General features: G+C 34.1%; 1 protein-coding gene and 1 pseudogene across 2 annotated transcripts; both read left to right on the forward strand.

The window, feature by feature from the left end:
- Nucleotides 1-24,202, forward strand: part of LOC126024534 (small integral membrane protein 8-like) — a 1,114,930-nt pseudogene that overhangs the window by 331,377 nt on the left and 759,351 nt on the right.
- LOC126024523 (lithostathine-like) lies at nt 12,757-16,129 on the forward strand. Of its 2 annotated transcripts, XM_049784959.1 has the most exons (5): nt 12,757-12,832; nt 14,487-14,602; nt 14,771-14,908; nt 15,507-15,633; nt 16,062-16,129. In XM_049784959.1, the coding sequence occupies exons 1-5, from the start codon at nt 12,757-12,759 to the stop codon at nt 16,127-16,129; spliced, it is 525 nt and encodes a 174-aa protein (XP_049640916.1). The 2 variants fall into 2 exon arrangements, with proteins under 2 accessions (XP_049640916.1, XP_049640917.1); XM_049784960.1 differs by lacking the exon at nt 14,771-14,908.

Here is a 24,202-nt window from a genome sequence, read left to right on the forward strand (position 1 = left end):
TTTAAAATATATTATAGAAAATCTGTATGTTGTTTTGATAGTACTCGTGTATGTACAGGGTTATATTTTAATATCTTAATATCCTGTTTTGTATATTTTAGCCATGCCTTGTATATTTTGTTGCATTTGGAGTATTATCAACTTTATTAAATCATTACTAAAAACTTTATTCTTTTTGGGAACGATTAAAAACACATTAATTTTCTCAGTAATGTTTTCCTTCTCATTGTGAGCATACAAAAATAAGCCAGATGATTTTACACCAATAGTGACTGGAAACATGTTCTATTTATTTCTCATAATAGCTTTTAATTGAATCTATAGGGTTTTCTATGTATATTTTCAAAATTCATATCTTTAATATTGTCTTCTACCAGCAACATTAGTTTTACTTTTATTCAATCTGTGTTTTTTATATTTCTTTATATCGTGTTGCTCTCATTTAGAACTTAGTTTAATAGTAGTAAGAATGAAAACTTTGTATTTATTTATAATTCTAAAAATAAAGCTTTGAATATCAAACTATTTAATAAATATTAACTTTATTTTTATATTAGGAAACATTTATTACATTGTGATATAATATATATATACCATTTATTGGAATTTTTTTATTTACCAACATTATTACATACATACTTGCGTTTGGGTTTCAGTCATGTAAAGAACACCACCCATCACCAGTGCAACATTTCCATCACCAATGTCCCAAATCTCCCTCCTCCCCACCCAACCCCCGCCTGTACTCTAGACAGGCTTTCTATTTCTCTCGAACATTCTCATTATTGGGATAGTTTGAAACTTAGTTATTTCTCTGACTAAACTCATCCCTGTTTACGGTGAGCTTCATAAGGTAAGCTGTAACTTCCAGCTCTCTTCTCTATTGTGTCTGAAAATTATTATTGCAAGAATGGCTTTCATTTTTCTTAAAACCCATAGATGAGTGAGAACATTTTGCGTTTTTCTCTCTCTGACTTATTTCACTCAGCATAATAGATTTCACGTACATCCATGTATAGGAAATTTCACTCAGCATAATAGATTCCATGTACATCCATGTATAGGAAAATTTCATGACTTCATCTTTCCTGACAGCTGCATAATATTCCATTGTGTATATGTACCACTGTTTCTTTAGCCATTCATCTGTTGAAGGGTATCTTGGCTGTTTCCATAGTCTTGCTATGGTAAATAGTACTGCAGTGAATATAGGTGTAAGGAAGGAATTTTTGTATTGTATTTTTGTGTACCTAGGGTATATTCCTAGGAGTGGTATAGTTGGGTTGTATGGGAGCTCAATTTCCAGTTTTTGGAGGAATCTGATATTTCTTTCCATAAAGGTTGAAATTCCCACCAGCAATGAATAAGAGTTCCTTTCTCTCCACATCCCCGCCAACATTGCTTATTCTCATTCTTTGTGATGTGTGCCAATCTCTGGGGTGTGAGGTGGTACCTTATTGTTTTGATTTGCAACTCCCTGATGAATAGTGATGTGGAATATTTTTTCATGTGTCTTTTGGCCATTTGTATTTCTTTTTTGTTAAAGTGTCTGTCCCTTTCTTCTTCCCATTTTTTGATGGAATTAGATGTTTTTTTTCTTGTAAAGTCTGTCAGTGCCTTGCATATTTTGGAGATTAGCCCCTTATCTGATGGGCATTGGGTGAATAGTTTCTCCCACTCAGTGGGGGGCTCTTGTATCCTGGGAGCTATTTCTTTTGAGGTGCAGAAGTTTTTCAGTTTAATATATTCCCATCTGTTAATCTCTACATTCACTTGTTTGGAGAGTGCAGTTTCCTCCTTAAAGATGCCTTTAGTCTCAATGTCCTGGAGTGTTATACCTACGTGTTGTTCTATATATCTTATGGTTTCGGGTCTGATATCAAGGTCTTTCAGCCATTTGGATTTATCCTTCATACATGATGTTAGCTGGGGGGGTCTCAGTTCAATTTTTTGCAAGTGGCTAGCCAGTTGTGCCAACACCACTTATTGAAGAGGCTTTCTTTGCTCCATTTAGGATTTCTTGCTCCATTATGAAAAATTAGGTAATTGTATGTCTGGGGAACATTCTCTGAATATTCAAGCATATTCCACTGATCTGAGGGCCTGTCTTTATTCCAATACCATGCTGTTTTGATAACTATTGTTTTGTAGTAAAGTTTAAAGTTGGGGAAAGTAATTCCTCCCATATTCTTTTTCCCAACAATTGCTTTAGCTATTCTAGGGTGTTAATTTTTCGAAATGTATTTCAAAAGTGCCTGATCCACTTCTTTGAAGAATGTCATGGGTATCTTTAAAGGTATCACATCAAATATGTACAATGCTTTGGGGAGTATTGATATTTTAATGATGTTAAACCTGCCAATCCATGAGCAGGGTATGTGCTTCCATTTACAAGTGTCCTCTCTAATTTCTTGCAGCAGAGTTTTATAGTTTTCTTTGTATAGGCCCTTCACATTTTTAGTCAAGTTGATTCCAAGATATTTGAGTTTGTGTGGCACTGTTGTGAATGGGGTTGTTTTCTTAATGTCCATTTCTTCCTCTTTACTATTGGTGTATAGAAAGGCCATTGATTTTTGTGTGTTAATTTTGTAGCCTGCCACCTTGCTATATGAGTCTATTGTTTTCAGAAGCTTTTTCATAGAGAATTTAGGATTTTCTAAGTAGAGTATCATGTCATCTGCAAAAAATGAGAACTTAACTTCTTCCTTTCCTATCTGGATTCCCTTGATATCTTTCTCTTGCCTAATCGCTATAGCAAGTACTTCCAGTGCTATGTTGAATAGGAGTGATGAGAGAGGACAGCCTTGTCTTGTGCCAGAATTTAGAGCAAAGGCTTTCAGTTTTTCTCCATTGAGGAATATATTTGCCTCTGGATTGTGGTAGATGGCCTTAACTATATTGAAAAAGATTCCTTCCATTCCCTTCTTGCTGAGAGTTTTGATCAAGAATAGGTGTTAAACCTTATCAAATGCTTTCTCTGCATCTATTGATATGATCATGTGATTTTTATTTTTCTTGTTGTTGATGTTGTGTATTATGTTGATAGATTTACAGATGTTAAACCAGCCTTGCATTACTGGGATGAAACCTACTTGATCGTAGTGGATGATCTTCTTAATAAGGCATTGAATCCTATTTGCCAGGATTTTGTTGAGGATATTTGCACCTGTGTTCATCAGCAATATTGGTCTGTAATTTTCTTTTTTGGTAGCTTCTCTGTCTGATTTAGGTATCAAGGTGATGTTGGCTTCATAAAAGCTATTTGGAAGTGTTCCTGTTTTTTCAATTTTATGAAAGAGTCTTGTCAGGATTGGTAGTAGTTCCTCTTGAAAAGTCTGAAAGAATTCATTAGTAAATCCATCTGGGCCTGCGCTTTTGTTTTTGGGCAGACATTTGTTTACTGTCTTAATTTCCTCAATAGTTATGGGTGTGTTTAGATATGCTACATCCTCTTCATTCAACAGTGGAAGATTATGAGTCCAAGAATTTATCCATTTCTTCCAGGTTTTCATTTTTAGTGGCGTAGAGTTTCTCAAAGTAGTTTCTGATTACCCTTTGAATCTCTGTCATATCAGTAGTGATCACTCCTTTTTCATTCCTAATACTAATTATCAAGTTTCTCTCTCTTTCTTTGTTAGTTTTGCCAGTGGTCTATCAATCTTGTTTATTTTTTCAAAGAACCAACTTCTGCTTTCGTTGATCTTTTGGATTGTTTTTTTTTTTTTTTTTGGTTTCCACTTCATTGATTTCTGCTCTCAGCTTTGTTATTTCCTTCTGCCTCCCTATTTTGGGTCCTTTTATTGAGCACTTTCTAATTCTATGAGCTGCGTCATTAAGCTATTCAGGTATGCCCCTTCTTTCTTCCTGATGTGTGCTTGCAAAGCTGTAAATTTTCCTCTCAGTACCGGTTTTGCTGTGTCCCATAGGTTCTGATAGTTTGTGTCTCCATTGTCATTTGTTTTCAGGACGTTTTGATTTCCTCTTTGATTTCATCTCGGACCCACTGTTTATTCAGTATTGTGCTGTTTAACTTCCAGGTATTAAAGTTTTTCTTCTGTGTCCCTTTGTAGTTCACATATAATTTCAGGGCCTTGTGGGCAGTGAAGGTAGCCTGCAAAATTTCTATCCTCTTGATATTATGGAGGTATGTTTTATGTGCTAGCATGTAGTCTATCCTGGAGTATGTCCCATGTACATTAGAGAAGAATGTGTATCCAGGCTTCTGGGGGTGAAGTGTCCTGTATATATCTACTAGGCCTCTTTCTTCCATTTCTCTGTTCAGGTCTAGTATATTCTTTTAGGGTATTTAGTCTGGTTGACCTGGTAAGTATTGACAATGCCATGTTGAGGTCTCCCTCAATTATTGTGTTGTTATTGATATTATTTTTCAGATTTGTCAACAATTTTATTAAATAATTTGCTGGCCCCTCATTCAGTGCATATATGTTTAGGAGAGTGATTTCTTCCTACTGTACTTATCCCTTGATTAATACAAAATGTCCATCTTTGTCCCTTACAACTCTCCTAATTATAAAGTTTGCATCATCTGATATTATTATGGCCACTCCAGCTTTTTTATGGGTGTAGTTTGCTTGGATGATTTTCCTCCAGCCTTTTATTTTGAGTCTATATTTGTTCTGACTATTCAGGTGTGTTTCTTGTAGGCAGCAGAAGGTTGGATTGCATTTTTTTATCCATTTAGCCACTCTGTGTCTCTTAACTGGTGTATTTAGTCCATTGACATTGTGAGAAAGAACTGTCCTGGGAGTTAGTGCCATTTTTATATCGAACTTTGGTGTGTTAGTTGGTCAGTCTTGTCTTTCAGTAGGCCATTCAGTTTTTCTTTTAAGAATGGTTTTGAGTCTGTTAAGTTTCTGAGCTGTTTTTTGTCTGTGAAACCATATATTGTTTCTTCAAACCTGAAAGTGAGTTTTTCTGGGTGCAGTATTCTAGACGAAGCATTTATTTCATTGAGTTTTGTCACTATGTCTCACCACTGCCTTCTGGCCTTGAGTGTTTCTGGTGACAGGTTTGCAGTAAATCTCAAAAATGTTCCCTTGAATGTAATTTTTCTTTTTGATCTTGCTGCTTTCAGAATTCTGTCTCTGTCTGTGGGATTTGTAATTGTGACTAGGATGTGTTTTGGGGTGTTTTTTCTGGTGTCTCTTTTAGTTGGTACTCTTCGGGCATGCAGGATTTGATCGCATGTATTCATTAGCTCTGGTAGTTTCTCTTCAATGATGTTCTTGACCATTGATTCTTTCTGGAGATTTTCTTTCTGGATCTCTGGGACTCCAATGATTCTAAGTTGTTTCTGTTGATCTTATCATAGACTTTTATTTTCATCTGTTCCCATTCTTTGAGTAATTTTTTTATTGTTTGATCATTTGCTTTAAGGTTTTTTTCCAGTTATTTCTGCTGTATGGAACTGTTATTCATCTCATCTTCCAGTGTACTAATTCTATCCTCAGCTGCTGTTAACCCGTGTGAAAACTCAACCATGTTTTTCTTCAATTCATCTACTGAGTTTTTCAGACCTGCTATTTGACCTGAAATTTCATTTTGGAGTTTTCGGATTTCTATCTTCATATTCTCTTGATTCTTATTACTGTTCTCTTCTATACTTTCTTTGAGTTCTTTGAACATCTTCCATATTGTGACTCTAAACTCCTTATCTGAGAGACTGACTAGTTGGTTGGTCATATTCAAGTTATCAGAGTTGCCATCATCATTCTCTATGTCTAGCGCTGGCCTGCGTTGTTTCCCCATTGTCACAGTTGTATTGTGGTTTTTTTGTACGTGTTGTGGTTGTATTCATTGGCTAAATGATGTGTACAACTGGGAAGGGAAGCTCAGCGGCCTTGCTCCTCTGGCTCCTCCCTTTCTGGGTGTGTAGACTCACCTCCAGGGAAGGCTCCAGGGAAGGCAAGCATTCCACAGATGAGCACACACGGGAAGAAATCAGTCTGAGAATGCAGCACAGCACAGAAGATAGGCAGATAAGGTGCTGGCATCTGACTTATTGGAAATTTTAATCTTACAATTGCTGAATCTTGTCAAATATTTTTTCAGGACCTTCTGATTTTGTCATTTGAATTTGTCTTTTCTTGATTTAGTCTGTACTGTTGACTGACTTTCATATATAAAACCATACTTGCATCACTGAAATGAAATTCAATTGGTTGGTCATAATTCATGATCCTTTGGCTAAGTTGGTGAATTTTATTTGTTAGCATTTAGTTGAGAATTTTTGCAGTACATATATTCCTCAAGGATATTGCTCTATATTTTTCCTTTTTTTTTTATAAAATCTCTAACTAGTTATGATAACAGATTTTTATGTTATCATGTAAAGAGAGGTGAGCATATGCTAACCTCACATTCAAAGATACTGACCGAGATGCCTGGCCAGTAAGCCCTAAGCTATGCTTTGACTATGTCTTAATGCTCATATATATTGTCAGAAATCAGGCTGACATGGGGAAATATAGCCTACCAACCTTCCAAAAGAAAAAGAGACTCAGGGAGGCACAGAAACTGATACTGATAGTTGCCTATGTTGCCCCATAAACACTTACCTATGTCTAATCTCCCACATCCGGGCCTGGTGGGCATGCCTTGTCTAGGGAGGCCTTATCTATTTAAATTATGTTATTTGTGTTATGCAAAATGTGTATTATTTACTATCTATTTCCTGAGGCTAATTGAACAATGTTCATGGTGTCAGTGACTATAAAATCTCTACAGAACCCAAGTTTGGGGCCTAACCTACATCCTGCTGGTAAGGAGTGGTTGGAAATAAGTGTGCTGTCTTAATAAACCCTACGTTGTGACTTGCATTGCCTAGTGGTCTCTTGGTCCTATCACGGGGTTGTTGGCACGAACCTAGTATTCATATGATCTATGGTATCTACCTCTTCTTTATTTAAAGTAGTGTGAGGAGATGAGTTTAAATTTTTCCTTACAGTTTAGGAAAATTCATTAATGAAATCATCATTTTCACTGTTTTTCTTTTGGAATATTTTATTATAGTTTCTTTTTTAACTTTTTATTGGTGTTCTTTCATTTTTTAAACTAAATATTTCTTCTGTTGTTGTGTCCACCTAATTTCTAACTTTACATTGATTTTAGTGGTTATAGCAGCATCTTTTTCCACTGGGAATCAAATTTCCTCTAACATTTTACTATTAAGTATTATTCCAGTTTAAGAAAAATCAAGTAGGGGCCGGAGAGGTGGCGCTAGAGGTAAGGTGTCTGCCTTGCAAGCATTAGCCAAGGAAAGGACCACGGTTCGATCCCCCGGCGTCCCATATGGTCTCCCCAAGCCAGGGGCAATTTCTGAGCACGTAGCCAGGAGTAACCCCTGAGCATCAAATGGGTGTGGCCCGAAAAACCAAAAAAAAAAAAAAAAAAAAAAGAAAAATCAAGTAGGAGTTAAGCAGACACAAGAGATATCACAGGAAATCTGAGAAGCCTGGGCCCCACCCAAATAATGCTGATGCAAGTAGAGTTTGTGGGCCTCTATCCCACCTCAAACCTACCCCCAACTATTATAGGAAGATCACATTATCTTTGAGCTGGAGACAGAGTACAGCTACTAAGGCATCCAACTTGTACTCACAGAGCCTAATTCTATCTCTGGCATCACCTATGATGCCCCCACCACTCTTAGTTCTCTGTCGAGCATAGTCTGGAGCAACCATCCCCTCAGCACTGCAATGCTTTCTCTTCAAATAAAAATAAGATAATGCTGAATATTTTCCATTAAAAATTACTTAAAACAAAACAAAAGGCAAAGTACAACTGTTTTTATCCTGCCTAAGCCTTTGGATTTCCTTGACTGCTAATGAGTTTAATGGTTACCCTGTTTATTTTTATGATTTATTTTTTATTTTAATCTTAAAATTTTAATTTTAATCTATACTCTTATTTGCCTGAGAATAGAATGCATTGTCATGATTTATTATTTTTTAAAGTCAGTGTATTTTTTCCTGTTCATAGTAAAGTTGATATTTTCTTGCTGTCACTTTTTTGACAATCACCTGTAATTTGAGAAGGAAAATTATTTTTCATGTTTTCATATCTTTCCACTAGTTGACTAATAAAATTGTAAGTAAGAATATTAAAAGCAAAAACTAATTTAGGTACACATCTACAGGAATATTATATCTATAAGAGAGTTAAAGAAAAAGGTCAACATATATATACATATAAACATATATATATATGTATATATATATATATATATATGTTTAAGCCTGTGTTGAGTGTGAGTGTGTGGAGAGATTAGGGAGAATATGTGTGTATGTGCACCTCTGAGAAAAGGATTGAAATAAAATACTGACTAATCAAAGTGAAAAGATAATAATTATTATATCTTTATGATAAGTTGACATGCTCATGTTCCGTAATTCATTGTTTGTTCTGTCATAGAAAGAAGTCATAAAATTTAGTATGGGTGAGGTCATGTATTTAAACTTTTACCTGAAAAATAAAGTAGTGGGATAGTTTCTTTTCAGCATGCAGAGCTAAAATTTAAAATGATTTTTATGTCCAGTGTACTTAATAATATATTATTGAATGAAGGCATGTGCATTGTTTTCATATTTAAGATGTCCCAATAAAAAAAGACCCTATACCAAGTTCTAAATTAATTATAAACAATAAATTTCTGATTAGATCTTATTAGAGATGGACTTGTATGTTATCTCTTCATCATTACCACTTTATAATACATGTCTTTATGTATTTTCTGGGGTTGGAGGTGTGGGCCACAACAGATAGCCTTGAAGGCCTACTCTTGTCTTGGTACTCAGAGATTATTCCTGGTAGTGTATAGTATAGAAGTGGGATCAGTTGTATGCTTGGAAAGTGTTTAAACCCTGTATTATGATTGTGGCTTCAAAAAATTTGTGAAGATAAATCTCTGACTATGTATTTCTCTTCAAAAATGAGTTAACTACTCTAAAAATAACTTTGTACTGCACATTTTAAAATTAAATTACCTGAAGATATGATCTGTATTATAACTGTATTTTTTGGGATCGATATAAAATATAATAAAACTTTGTTGTTATATTGAGTCCTTACATATTTCTTCATAAACTTATATCATTGTTTAATTAAAGCTTATGAGATTTTTAAAATTGATTTTAATTAATTTTATTTATATTTATTATATATATTAAAGTCCTAGACACTTCATAGAAAGTGTTATTTTGCTTAAAAATTTATTTGAAATTTACACTGTACTTTTATATATTCTTTTTTGACTAGTTTTACAATTGGCATTTGGGAGATCTTCCCAAATGATGCTCAGAATGTCAGTAGATCCTACTAGTATTTCTTGGCCAACAGGAGGTGTTTCAATGCTTGAACTGGCTAAATGTGAAATAAATGTGGTTTTTGATTTATACTGCAGGAAATATGCTGGCCACCCCTTTTTTTTTGTTGTTTGTAGGACAATGCCTGGTAATCATATGGTGCCAGGAATCAAATATGGATAGGTTGTATTTTAGATATAAACTCTAAGTCCTTTTCTTATTGATTTTAATAATTAATTTAGGGTGCTATTTCCCATGTTATTTAAAAAAACATGTTATATAGAAGGTTTTATTTTTTTTACTCTTCTTCCATGCTTAAACATACATTTTTATCTAAGCTTGCTTATATTTTAAAATACTTTTTTAAAGTAGTGAAAATGGGAACATTTCTACACCAGTTATAATAATAAATTTTAATATTTTTGCTTTTAGAGTCTGAAGTTTATTTTTTTTCTCACAATAAGGAATTCCTATCTAGATCTTCTTGTTAAGGATTATTCTCATTCACAAATTGTGTTTTTATTTTCAAACTAATTTTTCTACTGAGATGGATAATTTTTTTAAATTTTTATATGGAGAATTTAATAATATTAGTAGCTTCTCATAATGAAATAATATTACATCCATGTGATCAACTCTTCTTTGCAAACAAGAGATCCAGTTTCCTTTCCAGGCATTGCATGAACCTTTGAGTACATCCAGGAACACTCCCAAACAATAAACTAGGAGCACTTCCAGGCAATGTAGGGAGAGGCCCCCTAACAAATAAGATAAAAGAATCTACCAAATATTTTCGTGAAGCATAAGACATTTCTAAAGAGAATAACACAATTCACCACATTAATTCTCAAAGATCTGATAGACTCTTTTCTCGTCTACAACTTGCTTAATAGAAAAAAATAATTCTTTTTTTTTTTTTTTTGGTTTTTGGGCCACACCCATTTGACACTCAGGGGTTACTCCTGGCTATGTGCTCAGAAAACATCCCTGGCTTGGAAAAATTAATTCTTAAAGTATATATTTCTAATTTCTAAGAACAGTTCAATAATACAATTTAACAGACAATATTTAAATGAACTTAATATAACCCTGTAAAAAGTCAAATGTTCATTTAAGCAGCCATCTCAGACTTGTCATACTTAATTTGTTCAAAAAGATTCTAAACACAGTCCATTTACAACTATTGAGCGATGTATTATTGATTGGAAAAAATCCTTAGATTCCTCTCATTGAATCTTGGTTTGAAAAAGTGAATTGTCTTTATTTTCTGTACCTGAATATTGGTAATTCAATATTAATCAAATATACTATGCATGCTTTTAAGATTATTTTAGATCCTTGACTACATTAAGTCTGATAATTATTAGGTAAGTGATTTATTGACATTTATCATAGTACATGTTTAAAAAAGTGACTTAAACATTAATTAAAATTTTTTGGTTTTTGAATAATGCCAAAAATTCCCATAGATATATTAGCTCATGTTTTCCACTTATTAAGAATGTATTTCATAAAATAAATGAAATGAACTATTAAAATTGCTTTTCCTATATAAAATAGGAAGGGATGGAGAAACAATTATACTCAATGTTGGTATTTACTAAACAGTCTCAAATATTTAAACTTTATGCACATTTTATTTGGAACACACTCAGGATATCTAACTTGTTCAGTTGGCCTTTCCTACTAATACTCAGTAAAATTTGGAAGTACCCGAAACCCACCCACAATCATGTTTCTAATCAAGGTGTTTAAATAAAAATTATTTAAAAAATTATAAATGCAATTAAATATTATTGTCTGAAAGACACCATTTTGATTCAAAACTAATTTAAATAAAATATTTTAGATTAAAAAAATTGGAAGTACCAGTGATCACACATTCTGTATTTCAAGTTCATGTTCTATTCATTTTAGTTTTTTTCCATTGGCCCATGAACAACATTTTAAAGGCTAAGTTTACATATTTTTCTCAAAAGTGTATATAGGAATATAAAAGATTGTAATCACTGATTGATTAATGATAAGATACCAATACTCCATTTGTCTTATCAACAGAATGTAAAAGGCCATTTAGGCATATTTAAGAAAGATTCATTTTTTTATTTTACTCATAAAAAGGTCTTGAAGACTCCAAGCTAATGGATCAGGTAAGAGAAAATAACAATGAAGTATTGACTTGCCAACACAGAATTGAATATTTATCAATCTTTTCATACAATGGCAACTAGGAAGATTTACTTATTTTCTGTCCCTTAAAATCCTGATTGCTTATATATTTACAGATGATCCTAGGTTTATTTTACCAGATGACTGCACTATTTTTTTTTCTTTTTTTTTTTTTTTTTGGTTTTTGGGCCACACCTGGTGATGCTCAGGGGTTACTCCTGGCTTTCTGCTCAGAAATAGCCCCTGGCAGGCACGGGGGACCATGTAGGACACCGGGATTCGAACCAACCACCTTTGGTCCTGGATCGGCTGCTTGCAAGGCAAACGCTGCTGTGCTATCTCTCCGGGCCCTAGATGACTGCACTATTAAAGCATTGATACTCAATCATTTTTGCTTCTCTTAGTTTCATAAATTTCTTTTTATGCTTACCAAAAATTGAATAAATACAAATATAAGATTACTGGGTAATTGTAAGATTGCAATTACCAGAAATACACCATTGATATTCTCCTTAGCTCTCTAATACCAAAATATTAATATGCATTACATACACTTACTTAGGGTCATAATACTATCTACACACCCTATTCTTTTTTCAGAACAAGGTTTCTGGCAAGGGTGGAAAGTTCAACCTTTAGCTGTAATAGGGAAGTAGGAGAGTGTTAATGGCATTGCGGCAATATTGGTGACAATTCTCAACCCTTGGCGGGAAGGAACTCTTTTCCAGGACATAATTTTTTTCTTTAGAACATTCCATGACAATTTAGAGCTACTTTCCCATTACACATGTTATTCAATATAGTGCTCCTCCCTCCAAAACTAATATAAAAGTCCTGAATTTTCTGAACTGGCAAACCATTACAGATTCTGCAAGACAGGTAAGTTGTAGATGAGAAGATCATATCCTTGGCAGGGATTTTTGCTTGAAAATAATCTAAATTCCTGTCCTCAAAGGTGAAAGGAACTCTATGATCCAGCTAAAGCTTTCTTGGAAAATCTCATAGGTAGTAGAGTGCACAACTTTCTTCATTCTTTCTAAAATTGTATATGGAAGTGGATATTACCAATAATATACATATATATGTATATCTATCTATCTATCTGTCTGTCTGTCTGCCTGTCTATCTACCTATCTATCTATCAAGGGAATAGACCAAGGAAAATATAAGAGTAGAGGTAAGATATGAAAAGGATAAGAGGTATGGTGTCTTCTCTCAAACCACAATTCTTTCAGTGACCTTTAATTTCCACCTCACAGACAGCATGCTGACTCCCATGGCTCTACCCAGCATGTCCTGGATGCTGCTCTCCTGCCTGATGCTTCTAGCTCAGGTCAAAGGTGAGATCTCTCTACATTTAATACTAGGTTGCCTCATACTAACGAACTAATCAGACTTCTGAGATTATTCATAAAAATGGTACAATGTGTCCACCTATACATAATTAAGACTTGGGTCTTTCAGTCATCACTATGTCCTTTGCTGTAATTAGGTGTGGGATGGATCAGTGCTTCATTAGCATTGGGATGGAATGATTTTCCATTTTTGTATGCATTTTCTGTGTCAATAGATTTGATTTTGATGCTTAAGTGATTATTGATTATGGAGAGTTATGGGGAAGTAAATAAGTGAACCTCGTACATAAATTAATATCCCAGTGGCAAATTTGTTATTTGAATGTAAAAAGAGGAAAAAGGTAAAATAAGTTCTTTTATATTTAATAATGTAACTTTGAATTTTTGCTATGATAATTTTTTAATTTGATGTAGTCTCATGTTACTTTTTGTGGTTTTTTTTTGTCTTTGGGAATATAATTAATTAATTAAAAACAACTATAATAAGTCCCAGAATGTTCTCTATATATATCCTTCAATGTACTTTTTAAATTCTATTAAAATTTTTGTCTTTGGGGCTATACCTGGTGATGTACAGGGTTTATTCCTGACTCTGTATTCAGGGATCACTCATGCAAGATTTCAGAGGACCAGATGTGATGCCAAGAATACAACCCAGATGAGACACATGCAAGGCATACAGCCTTATCAATTTTGCTATTACTTTGATCTTCAGATGAGATTCTGGTATAATCTTGAGGTTATAAATACATTTAAATTGATATTTACAAAGTTGTGAGATACAGATCTAGTTTTATTTCTCTTTTTGCATGTGACCATACAGTTTTTCAACACTGATTCTTAAAAAGGTATCTGTAGTCTACTTTATGTACATAATTCCTTTGTTATAAAGCCCTAAATATATGAGAATTTACTTGTGCAGTCCATATATATAAATTTATCATTGATCATTGAACATTGGGTTATTCATTTTAATACATTTATAAGATAGTTAATCCTTATTTCAGTATCATGCCTTTTCATTATTTATTTGATATTTTATCTTTGTCTCGGTCCTATGTTATTTTGATTACTATGACTTTATAGTATAGTTTCAACTCTGGTAACATGACACCTTTCAATTTCTAATTTGTCAAATGGCTTCTTATATTTTTATTTCAGCAATTTTAGCAACTCTTCTAAATCTTTGAAATGTCACTTGAATTTTTGTTTTTTGGTTTGGGGGCCTCACCCGGCAGTGCTCAGGGGTTAATCCTGGCTCCACACCCAGAAATTGCTACTGGCAGGCATGGGGAACCATATGGGATGCCAGGGTTTGAACCAATGACCTTCTGCATGAAAGGCAAATGCCTTACCTCCATGCTATCTCTCCAGCCCCGTCACTTGAATTTTGATGAAGATTGCATTGAGCCTATATAATATTTAGGGATTTGATAGTGCTTATTCACTCAACCCACATACATAGAATAAATTCTAGCACTAAAATTAAAATAACCACCCCAATTTGAAAAAGTTCTAAAGAGTGAGGGGAAGTCAAGTGTCATTCCAGTACTGGCTTCTAAAATATTCTCAAGCTCACCCCAGGTACTCATCATTTGAAATTTCATTCCATCTCAGTTCTTTGTTTCTTTGACCACAGGTGAAGTGCAAAATAATCAGCCGTCTGTAAGAATCAGCTGTCCAAAAGGCTCTGTGGCCTATTTCTCACACTGCTATGCCTTATATAGGACACCTGCCACATGGATGGATGCGGAAGTGAGTAATTTAAATTGCAATGAGGGCTTTAAAGAAATTTAATTTAGATATTATGGAAGATTTTTAATCCCCAAGATTTTCTTTATCAAAACCTCCCGTACTCACCTCTCTGGCTTGTTCATCTCCACTGACATCACAAGTTCTTCAATATTCCTCTTCTCTATGCAGATGACTTGTCAAAACCGGCCCTCAGGACACCTCACATCTGTGCTCACTGGATCTGAGGCTTCCTTTCTGGCATCGCTCATTAAAAATAGTATGAGTAGCCAAAACTACGTCTGGATCGGGCTTCATGACCCTACCGAGGTACCATTTCATCTTTTCTTCTCTTACCTTGCATGTTTCTAATAAAAAGCAAGACAATCAATTCTATCCTCTGCCTGCCTAAAGACTTCTGGAACACAGAGATTCAGTAAAATATTTTGGGAAAGAGAATTTCTCTGTCCAGCTAAAGAGCATAATGTATGATGTCCTTTTTTTAAATATAAACATAGCCACCTTTTGTCAAGCTTTCCTATAATTCTCATAGAACTTATGATTCAAAACTCTGTTTATCATATGCTTGATTTGTGCAGTGCTGAGGTTATTCTTAATGAAGGAAGGTTCAATTTTACACTACAAAGTCAACATTAATTTTGAAGTTCAGAGGATAATTACAAATGCACTAATTATTGAACAACAAGTAACATATATTCTCTGTGGCTCATTGCACTTTGTATTAATCAGTTTTGGGATTTGCCAAAATTTTAACAAGGAATTACATAGAATTTCTCAGTGAGCTACTCTGGTTCAACATCTAAAAATGCAGCACATTGCTTGGAGGGGTTTGGGTTTTTTCAGTGAGGTAGTTATACAAAGAATAAGAAGTATCTATTCATTTAATCTGTCATCTTCTACTCCAAAGGGCCTTCAACCCAATGGAGGTGGATGGCAGTGGATTAGCACTGATGTGATGAACTATCAGGCCTGGGAGAGAAAACCACCTTCAAGCCCAAACTTTGGTTACTGTGGAAGTGTGTCACAAAGCTCAGGTAAAAAACACTCTCTTTATACCAGTTTCCATTATCTGAACTGCAATATATAATTGATGTTTGGGACATACCATATAATGCTCAGAGATTACTCCTGACTCTGTGTTCAGGAATCACTTGTGTCATTGCCTGGGCAATTGGAAGTGATGCTGAATTTGTTTTAGTTCCATGCAAGGCAAACAACTTAATCCCAATACCACCAAAATTTGGTCCTTCTAATCTCTGTTTCTAACACAGCCCTTCAGAATATTTAAGAGCTGGGTGACTGAATGATATTTTGTGTTCCCTCATCTCTTTTTAAATTTTCTTGAACTGGTGCTGGACTCTAGTGAAAATGAGGAAGACATAAAAAGTGTCAGAATCTTGGATCTCTGTTTGCTTCAAAATTTTTACTATTACCATTTAATTTACCTTTTCTCTCTTTCTAGGATTCCGTCAGTGGAAAGATTACAACTGTGAATTAAAACTACCCTACATCTGCAAGTTCAAGAATTAGATTGTATAGAAAATTTTTAGGATCAATACTGTTTCCTATTCATTCTGGGCATGAAACAAAATGAAGACAGTTTCTGAATAAAATATTCTGCCAAGAGTTTCAAATTGATTATCTAAATGAATATGTTTTAATTCAAATTCTGAGCTAACTTTTTTAACATGATCAATATATATCAACATATAATAATAAAAATTATCATCTATGTATGTATTTGTGCTCTTTTTTGTACATATACTAGAAGCAAGAATTGTATGTAACTAGTACTGTATCTTCTACTGCCCAAATTCATTGAGTTCTTTCAGTAAGTGACAAATTAGATGGCCTATTTATTTGTGATAAATATCTAATTCTTGTTCATGTAGAAATTATGATGTTTAGAATGATTCTGAGACAAATTTCTTTATTTTTAATTTTTATTGTGATAATAATGGCTTACATATCTTTCACAGTAGTATTTTAGGTACATATTAACATTGAATCAGGGGAATACCCATCACCAAATTTGTCCTCCCCCCATCCCAGTTCCCTTTCTGCAACCCATATACCCCACCATCATCCCACAGGCTGCTAGAGTAGGTGGACCCCTCTTTGTCTAACTTACTATTAGTGATCATATATCTGTTTGGTCCTGGTACCCTCCTTTGTTTCCCCCTCTATTTAAGAAGCGGAGCTAGATAAATCGAGTTATGTGGTTTTGTTTGAAGGAAAGAGAAGCAATAGAATGGGGTACAATATAAGAAAAAATAAAAAATAAATAAAAAAAGAAGTCGGGCCCGGAGAGATAGCACAATGGTGTTTGCCTTGCAAGCAGCTGATTCCAGGACCTAAGGTGGTTGGTTCGAATCTCAGTGTCCCATATGGTCCCCCGTGCCTGCCAGGAGCTATTTCTGAGCAGACAGCCAGGAGTAACCCTTGAGCACCGCCGGGTGTGCCCCCCCCCCAAAAAAAAAGTCAAATACTTTGAAAATGGGCAGAGACCTTCTAGAGGCTTTCAACCTCAGTTTGAGAGAGGACATGAAAAAGGTAATTGAAACACCACAACAATACAGAAAGAAATATCAAATTAAATATCCAGTGAGCACTGCAGCAATAAAGACAAGCACCACACAATAGTCTCGGTTCTGAAATCAAATCGTGCCAGAGTGCAAAAAGAAAAAGATAAGATAAAATAAAATAAAATGAAATAAAATAAAATTGGAGATATCAACTTCAATATCTACACCAAAATAAAGACATCAAAAAATCGATCAATCAATAAATAAATGTGTGGAAAAATGATTATTTTGTGGGTTTTTTTTTCTTTTTTTCCCCTGCATAGGCACATTAAGTATTGGGGATTTTATAAAGGGAATTCCCTTGGCCTAGGAGTTACAGGGTTTCTCCACCCTTGAAGTATACTGTCATGGGATTAACTGTAAACTCCTTGTATGATCATTTACTCTCCCCTCGGTGCTTTAGTGGTGTATAGAAGACTTCTGCTTTGTCTTGAATGGTAAAATCAGACCTCTGTATCTAGAGGTCTTGGTGACTTGCAGCTCAAGAAATGTAGCTTATGATGGAGTCTTTCTTTGTGGTTCTAGGAGTTCTGCTTCTTCAGAGTAGTTTTAACCTATCTTCTGTAATTGGTGGTCTTGGTCATTATGCTGCTCCTAGGATGGAGTCTGGGATAAAGTCTTTCGTTATGTTTCCGGAAGACCCGTTCAGTTGCGGTTGTCTCAGTCAGACCTCTGGAGTTGGAGATCTTGTTTGTTGAACAGATCGTAGAACAAAAGCTAGGCTAGAGCTTTTCGTTGCTGTTACTGTTGTTGGCTCTGGGATGCGTACTGTGGAGTCCTGGTTGTAACAACCAGTGATCTGTAATAGCGATCTTGGCTTTTGCTCAGGTCAAAGGGTGACATGTTTTCTGATTTTGTCTTATCATTGGCTGATGAGGAAGGACAACTTGCTCTTAGATCAAATTATTGCCATTTCCTCGTTGTCAAGTTATAAATTTAGAACTGGCGCATGTGGGCATCAGAGCAGCATTATGAATGCCCTGGAGGGGATTTGGTTCCTGGAGCTGTTAAGAAGAACTCTGTCATTTCTATGTCTGGGATCCAGGAGTCTCATTTCTATGTCTGGGATCCAGGAGTCAAGTGTCGGTGTCTAGCTCCCTGGAGTCTAAGTTGGTTTCACATGACATACGTTCAGGGTGGGAGATGCCCCTGTGTTGTAAAGAAGTATGAGTTCTTATCCCTAGTAGATAAGAGCTTGTTTTTACACGTAAAATTTCCCCTTTGTTTAATATATCTTTGCAGGAAGAAGTGGTGCTACATTATATTGCTGGTGGACTTTTGGGGGTGGAGAGAGAAGAAAACAGGCACAAGCCAAAAACTAAAAATATATATATGTTCACACATATCTAAAGAAAAAAGTTTTTTTTTAAAAAAAAGATTAAATAAAAGACATAATTAAAGGAATAAAGTGGGTCCAGGAGAGATAGCATGGAGTCAAGGCGTCTGTCCTTCCTGCAGAAGGAAGGTGGCTCAAATCCCCTGTACCCACCAGGGGTGATCTCCAAGCATAGAGCCAGGAGCACCCTCTGAGCGCTGCCTGGAGTTACCCAAAAGAAACAAAAACAAATCAAATCAAAAAGCAAAAACTAAAACAAAACAGAACAAAAAAACAGACAAGAAGAAAAAGAAAAGAAGAAAAAGAAAGAAAAAAAACAAAGAGGGAGGAAGTGAAACAGGAGATTATTTTACATTTGGGGAAAGTCGGTAAGAGGTAGTGTTATATAGGTCTATACTTATGATAAAAGTATAGGCTTCCCCATTGTCTTCTGAGATTTCCTTGTGAGATTTGTGGACCAGGCAGGGAGGTCTTGGGTAGAGTTCTTACAGTGGGGGTCCTTTGGAGCTAGTTCCGGTATCAAGCCACAGTCCCCATTAGGGAGAGGTGACTAGGAGGGCAGTACTGCATGAGTCAGTCGGGGTGTTGGTTGTATTATTATTATTTTTTTTTTGCCGGGAATGAGGTGAGAGCTTGAGTGGATGCTAAGACATATTTCAATTAATATTTCTCTAGAAATATGATGAACTAGCATACAATATTACCAGGCAGAGTTTGTAGGTGATAAGTCCTTATTCGGCTTAAGATCAATACGTAATTATCAAACATACATACAATTCCCGGACAACTAAGCCAGGAAGTTTATTAAAGTACATGACATTCCAGGGAGTAGAAGGAATAGGTAAATCCCAAGAATTGAACTCAACTCCAATGTGCTTATGTAGTTTGTTTTAGACTCTTGCTTTAGGGTAGATTAGGTTATAAAGCAACATTGCATATAATTTGGTGTGACTTTGATGGATAATGGGCCATTTTAGGCTTATATAGTTTGATAATTTCAGCAACTACCTACAATGCATGTACAAATATGCTAAGAAGAGTAGAAATGCAACGTCAATATTTTTATAATGAGTTACAAATAAGATGGATAAACTAATGACATGAGTTGGGTCAACCTGTGGTGCTATGAATAGGATGAGCCCAGAGAAGAAAGACCCAGGTGCTTTAACATTTACAGCTATTAGGCCTTTTCCAAGAACAACTACATTTATTTTGAGTTCAAGACACAACCTCTTTTTGATATTGTCTGATTTTCATTTACTCATCTCATTGTGCTTCTAAGATAAACCTCTTAGTAACTACTCTTACAAATGACATAAAACTCCATAGTAGCATAGTATGCTCTTTGCAGAACCTCCCTGAATTAATATGATATAAATTATTTTCTAATAATTTATAATATTTTAAGGATGATTTAGTTTATATAATATATTATAAAATTAACTCTGGACTCCTGATGGTAGTGCTATGTAGATAATTAGACATTGTCATTATCAATAGGATTAAAGGTATACCTAATCAATAATGGTTTTTAGTCATGGATTGAAAAATGCATTACTATGGTAAAAAGAAAAAAATATCACCACATTTGGTGGTGTTGATTTTTGTGTCACAACTGAAAATACTCAATGCTTACTTAGTGGCTCTGCACTCAGAAATCACTCATGTGTGTGCTCCGGGGTTTCTATTGAATCTAGAGATTGAACCAGCATCAGAAGTGTGTAAAGTAATGTTACCGAATGTTACAGAAATTCTTGACTCTTTAGCCATAAAGCTTATAAAAGAAAACTAGAAAATAGAGTTTTGAATACATATGCAAAGTGAATACATAAAACTCAAAGTCTTAGTTTTGATCTGTTACTCACTTTATCGCCATTTTATACTTTACTACAGCTTTAATTCAACCTTACCCACTGTTCTATCTCTCCATCCCCTGATCACTAAATTTTTAATCTTGTTCTAGAATCCATGAGTTAACACAGTGATAGTGTATAATAATAATAATAATAATAATAATAATAATATATATTTAAAAATAAGTTTGAGTAAAAGGGTAAGTCCTTATTAAAGTTACAATTACAAGCTTATTATAATGAATAATAAAAAAACAAATTAAAATACTCTCTAAATTTTAAAACAAAAAATGAAGCAAGTAATTCTCAGAAGGGAAGGATATTTGTTAATTCGACTATGAGGATGATAATACAACTGTACTCATACATTTAAAAATAAGAATTGTGGGGCTGGAGAGATAGCATGGAGGTAATGCATTTGCCTTGCATGCAGAAGGTTGGTGGTTCGAATCCCAATCCCGGCATCCCATATGGCCCCCTGAGCCTGCCAGGAGCGATTTCTGAGCATAGAGCCAGGAGTAACCCTGAGTGTTGCCAGGTGTGACTCCAAAACCAAAAATAAATAAATGAATGAATGAATGAATTGTAAAATTTATTTTTTCAGAATTTTTCACAATAGTTTTTTTTTCAATTATATTTAATGGGAACAAGAGAAGTGTAACCAGTATTGGGATGAATGGCTTATGCTCTTAACTAAGTTTTAATATCAAAGCCAACAAAAGTAGAGCTTCTTCAGAAATGGCTGCCCTTATATTTCTTGAAGGAGTTCTGCAATTTTAATGTTATCAAGTTATGGGCAAGCCAAAACCAGAAGAAAATAGTACCTAATAAATACATTTTGAGATAATTAGGTTTATTTATTCAGTAAAGTAATCACTCTCAATATCCTTTTTAGGACCAAATGTTACAGAAATTCTTGGCTCTTTAGCCATAGAGATTATAAGAGAAAACTAGAAAATAGAATTTTGAATACATATGCAAGATGAATACAAAAAAACTCGAGGTCTTAGTTTTGATTTGTTACTCACTTTATCACCATTATTATACTTTACTACAGCTTTAATTCAACAAAGATATATTTGGATTTTATCAATGTTAATAAAGCAGTTTTATTTAAAACTAATATGTAGTTTAGCAAAACATCTGAGCTTATCATCGTTATTTAACAGAACCCAATTCTGAAAACCCTTCAAACCCAGAAAAAAATGACAAAGAGCAACTGGATAAAAGCAGTTTCTCTAAAAGATGCCGTATTATTAATATGTTTTTTCTATTTTCTACTTACCTCAGATATTGACTCTAAACTAAAAATATATGTTCCTATATTCTCTATATTGAATAATGTGTCTTATAAGTAGGATGGAGACTGTAGAATAAAGACAACAATGATAGTAAACAAAACTTAAAAAAATCTCAACTTCCGATTTGTTTTCTGATCTGCATGTCTTTATTTGAATATTGACTTGATGCTCAATTTCCATATCTATTTATGATTTTAATTGACATCCATGAGTAGTCCAATATTCCAACTGTGGTTGTGCTCAGTATTGCATGATAATAATAAAACTCTTATTTCTTTCTAAATAAATGTTTTAAAATTTACATAATAATGCTACAATTGTGTTTAAGTTTATGGTAATAACATACAAAATTACTGCATACTATTGCCACCAAATTGCCTATAATTCTCCAACCTTTCTTTCCTTCTCTAATATGACTTTCCTTCTCTTGCCCATCTTCCTATTATTATTTGACTAGCAATTATGTAATTAGTTTATAACTTTACCTTACTTGATCATTGCTCATGTGTTTCAGATATGTTTTCATGCTATTTACAGACAACCTAATATTTTCCCTCTTCCCTTCCACTCCTACTTGGAACTCTCACAACTATAGTATTCAAGTTATTATCAAGTTATGTTGCCCATACCCTTGATTTTTCGAGCACAAATGAATGAGAGCATTCTGTATTTGTCTTCCTGCCTTTAACTTTTTCTGCTGAGAATATCACCTAAATTTTCATCCAAGTTGAGACAAAATGCATGAGTTTATACATTTTTTTTTTCTTGAAGATGCATGGTATTCCACTGTGACTTGCCATGCAATGGTCAACCTGGATTCAATCCCTGGTATCCCATATACTCTTTGGGAGCCCCACCACAAATAATTCCTGAAGGCAAAACAAAAGTAGGATTTAGGAACTTCTGGATGTGGCACAAAAATAAAAAACATAAAGACAAGAAAATTACCTTCCCTGAACAAAAGACTTATCTGATCAGAAATGTAGACTTACATTTTATATCTTACCTCATAGTTACTGCTTTGTAATAACAACAATATGCCTTCACTCTCTAAATGTTCTAAAGTTTGTAATATTAAGTTCACATAAAATAAACTAGTATTTTAAATAGTACATTGATTTATTGAAGGATGTTACAGCTGAGCAAATGCTTTGCATGCTGGAGACCTGGGTTTGATTCCCAACTACACATAGTTTGGTCACTGAAGCACTTACAGGATTACTCAAATCACAAGCACATATCTTGAGTAGTCACTAGGGTTGACATAGTTAGGAAGATATAAAATAAAAAAAATATCTCTTATTAATAGAGATATCTTGCAATTTAAAAATATCAAAGTACTCAAAGGTCATATTCAGATTAATTATAAATACTTCATGAAATCATATTCCATCAAAAAGTACATGATAAAATATGACCTTACCACTGTCGGGAAGTGAAGGAATCATGTTTTTATTTTGTCAGTGCAAATAAATGTGTTATTGGAATGAAGACACACCTGTGATTATTCCCAACTGTTACTGGAAGAGAATGCATCCTGTTCCAGAAATCCTTGCATCTATTCTTTGCCTCTCTTTGTACTACCGTCAGGTTCCACTTATGTGTATTTAAACACTTGGTTGTTCTCCATAACACAGGAGGACTAAATCCAATAAGAATAAGTGTACATCAGTTTTAGCTCTAATGAAGATAAGAGAATACTACAGAAACTTGAAAAATAATAAACTAGATTATCTTGGAATTTTCCCTGGGCTTAGTTTTCATTTGGAACTCCCTACTATATATTATTACTCTTCTTTCCTACAGCTTTAACTCAACTATATATATATATATATATATATATATATATATATATAATATTGATATTGATATATTGGTATCATTGAGTTGATATGTATGTATATGTATGTATATATATATATATATATATATATATATATATATATATATATATATATAAAAACCTGCTGGATTTTTACAGACTATTATTTCTTCAAATCATTGGTATTTCCACTGGACTTTAAAAGGAACAAATGATGTGTCTCTCCCCACTCAAAGTACATAAACAATTGGCTAATTTTCTACCCCTACCAAGAATTTTAAATTTCACCATTGTTAGTATTTTCTTTCGATTTCCCTTAACTCTCAGGATCTTGGGTAAATACAAGAAATATTTCCTGGTATATTTATTTTATAATTTATTTTATATTTATTTTATAAATAAAAATATGTTTAATATATTTATATTATTTTCTGCACTATTGAAATAGAAATGATGTTTCTAGAAGCTTTTTGGTAGAGTCTTTAGGGTTTTCTAAGTAAAGTATCATGTCATCTGCAAACAGTGAGAGCTTGACTTCTTCCTTTCCTATCTGGATTTCCTTGATATCTTTTTCTTGCCTAATGGCTATAGCAAGTACTTCCAGTGTTATGTTGAATACGAGTGGTGAGAGAGGACAACCTTGTCTTCTGCCAGAATTTAGAGGGAAAGCTTTTAGTTTTTCTCCATTGAGGATAATATTTGCCAC

The sequence above is a fragment of the Suncus etruscus genome, chromosome 12, assembly GCF_024139225.1.
Source record: "Suncus etruscus isolate mSunEtr1 chromosome 12, mSunEtr1.pri.cur, whole genome shotgun sequence".
NCBI classification, from domain to species: Eukaryota; Metazoa; Chordata; class Mammalia; order Eulipotyphla; family Soricidae; genus Suncus; species Suncus etruscus.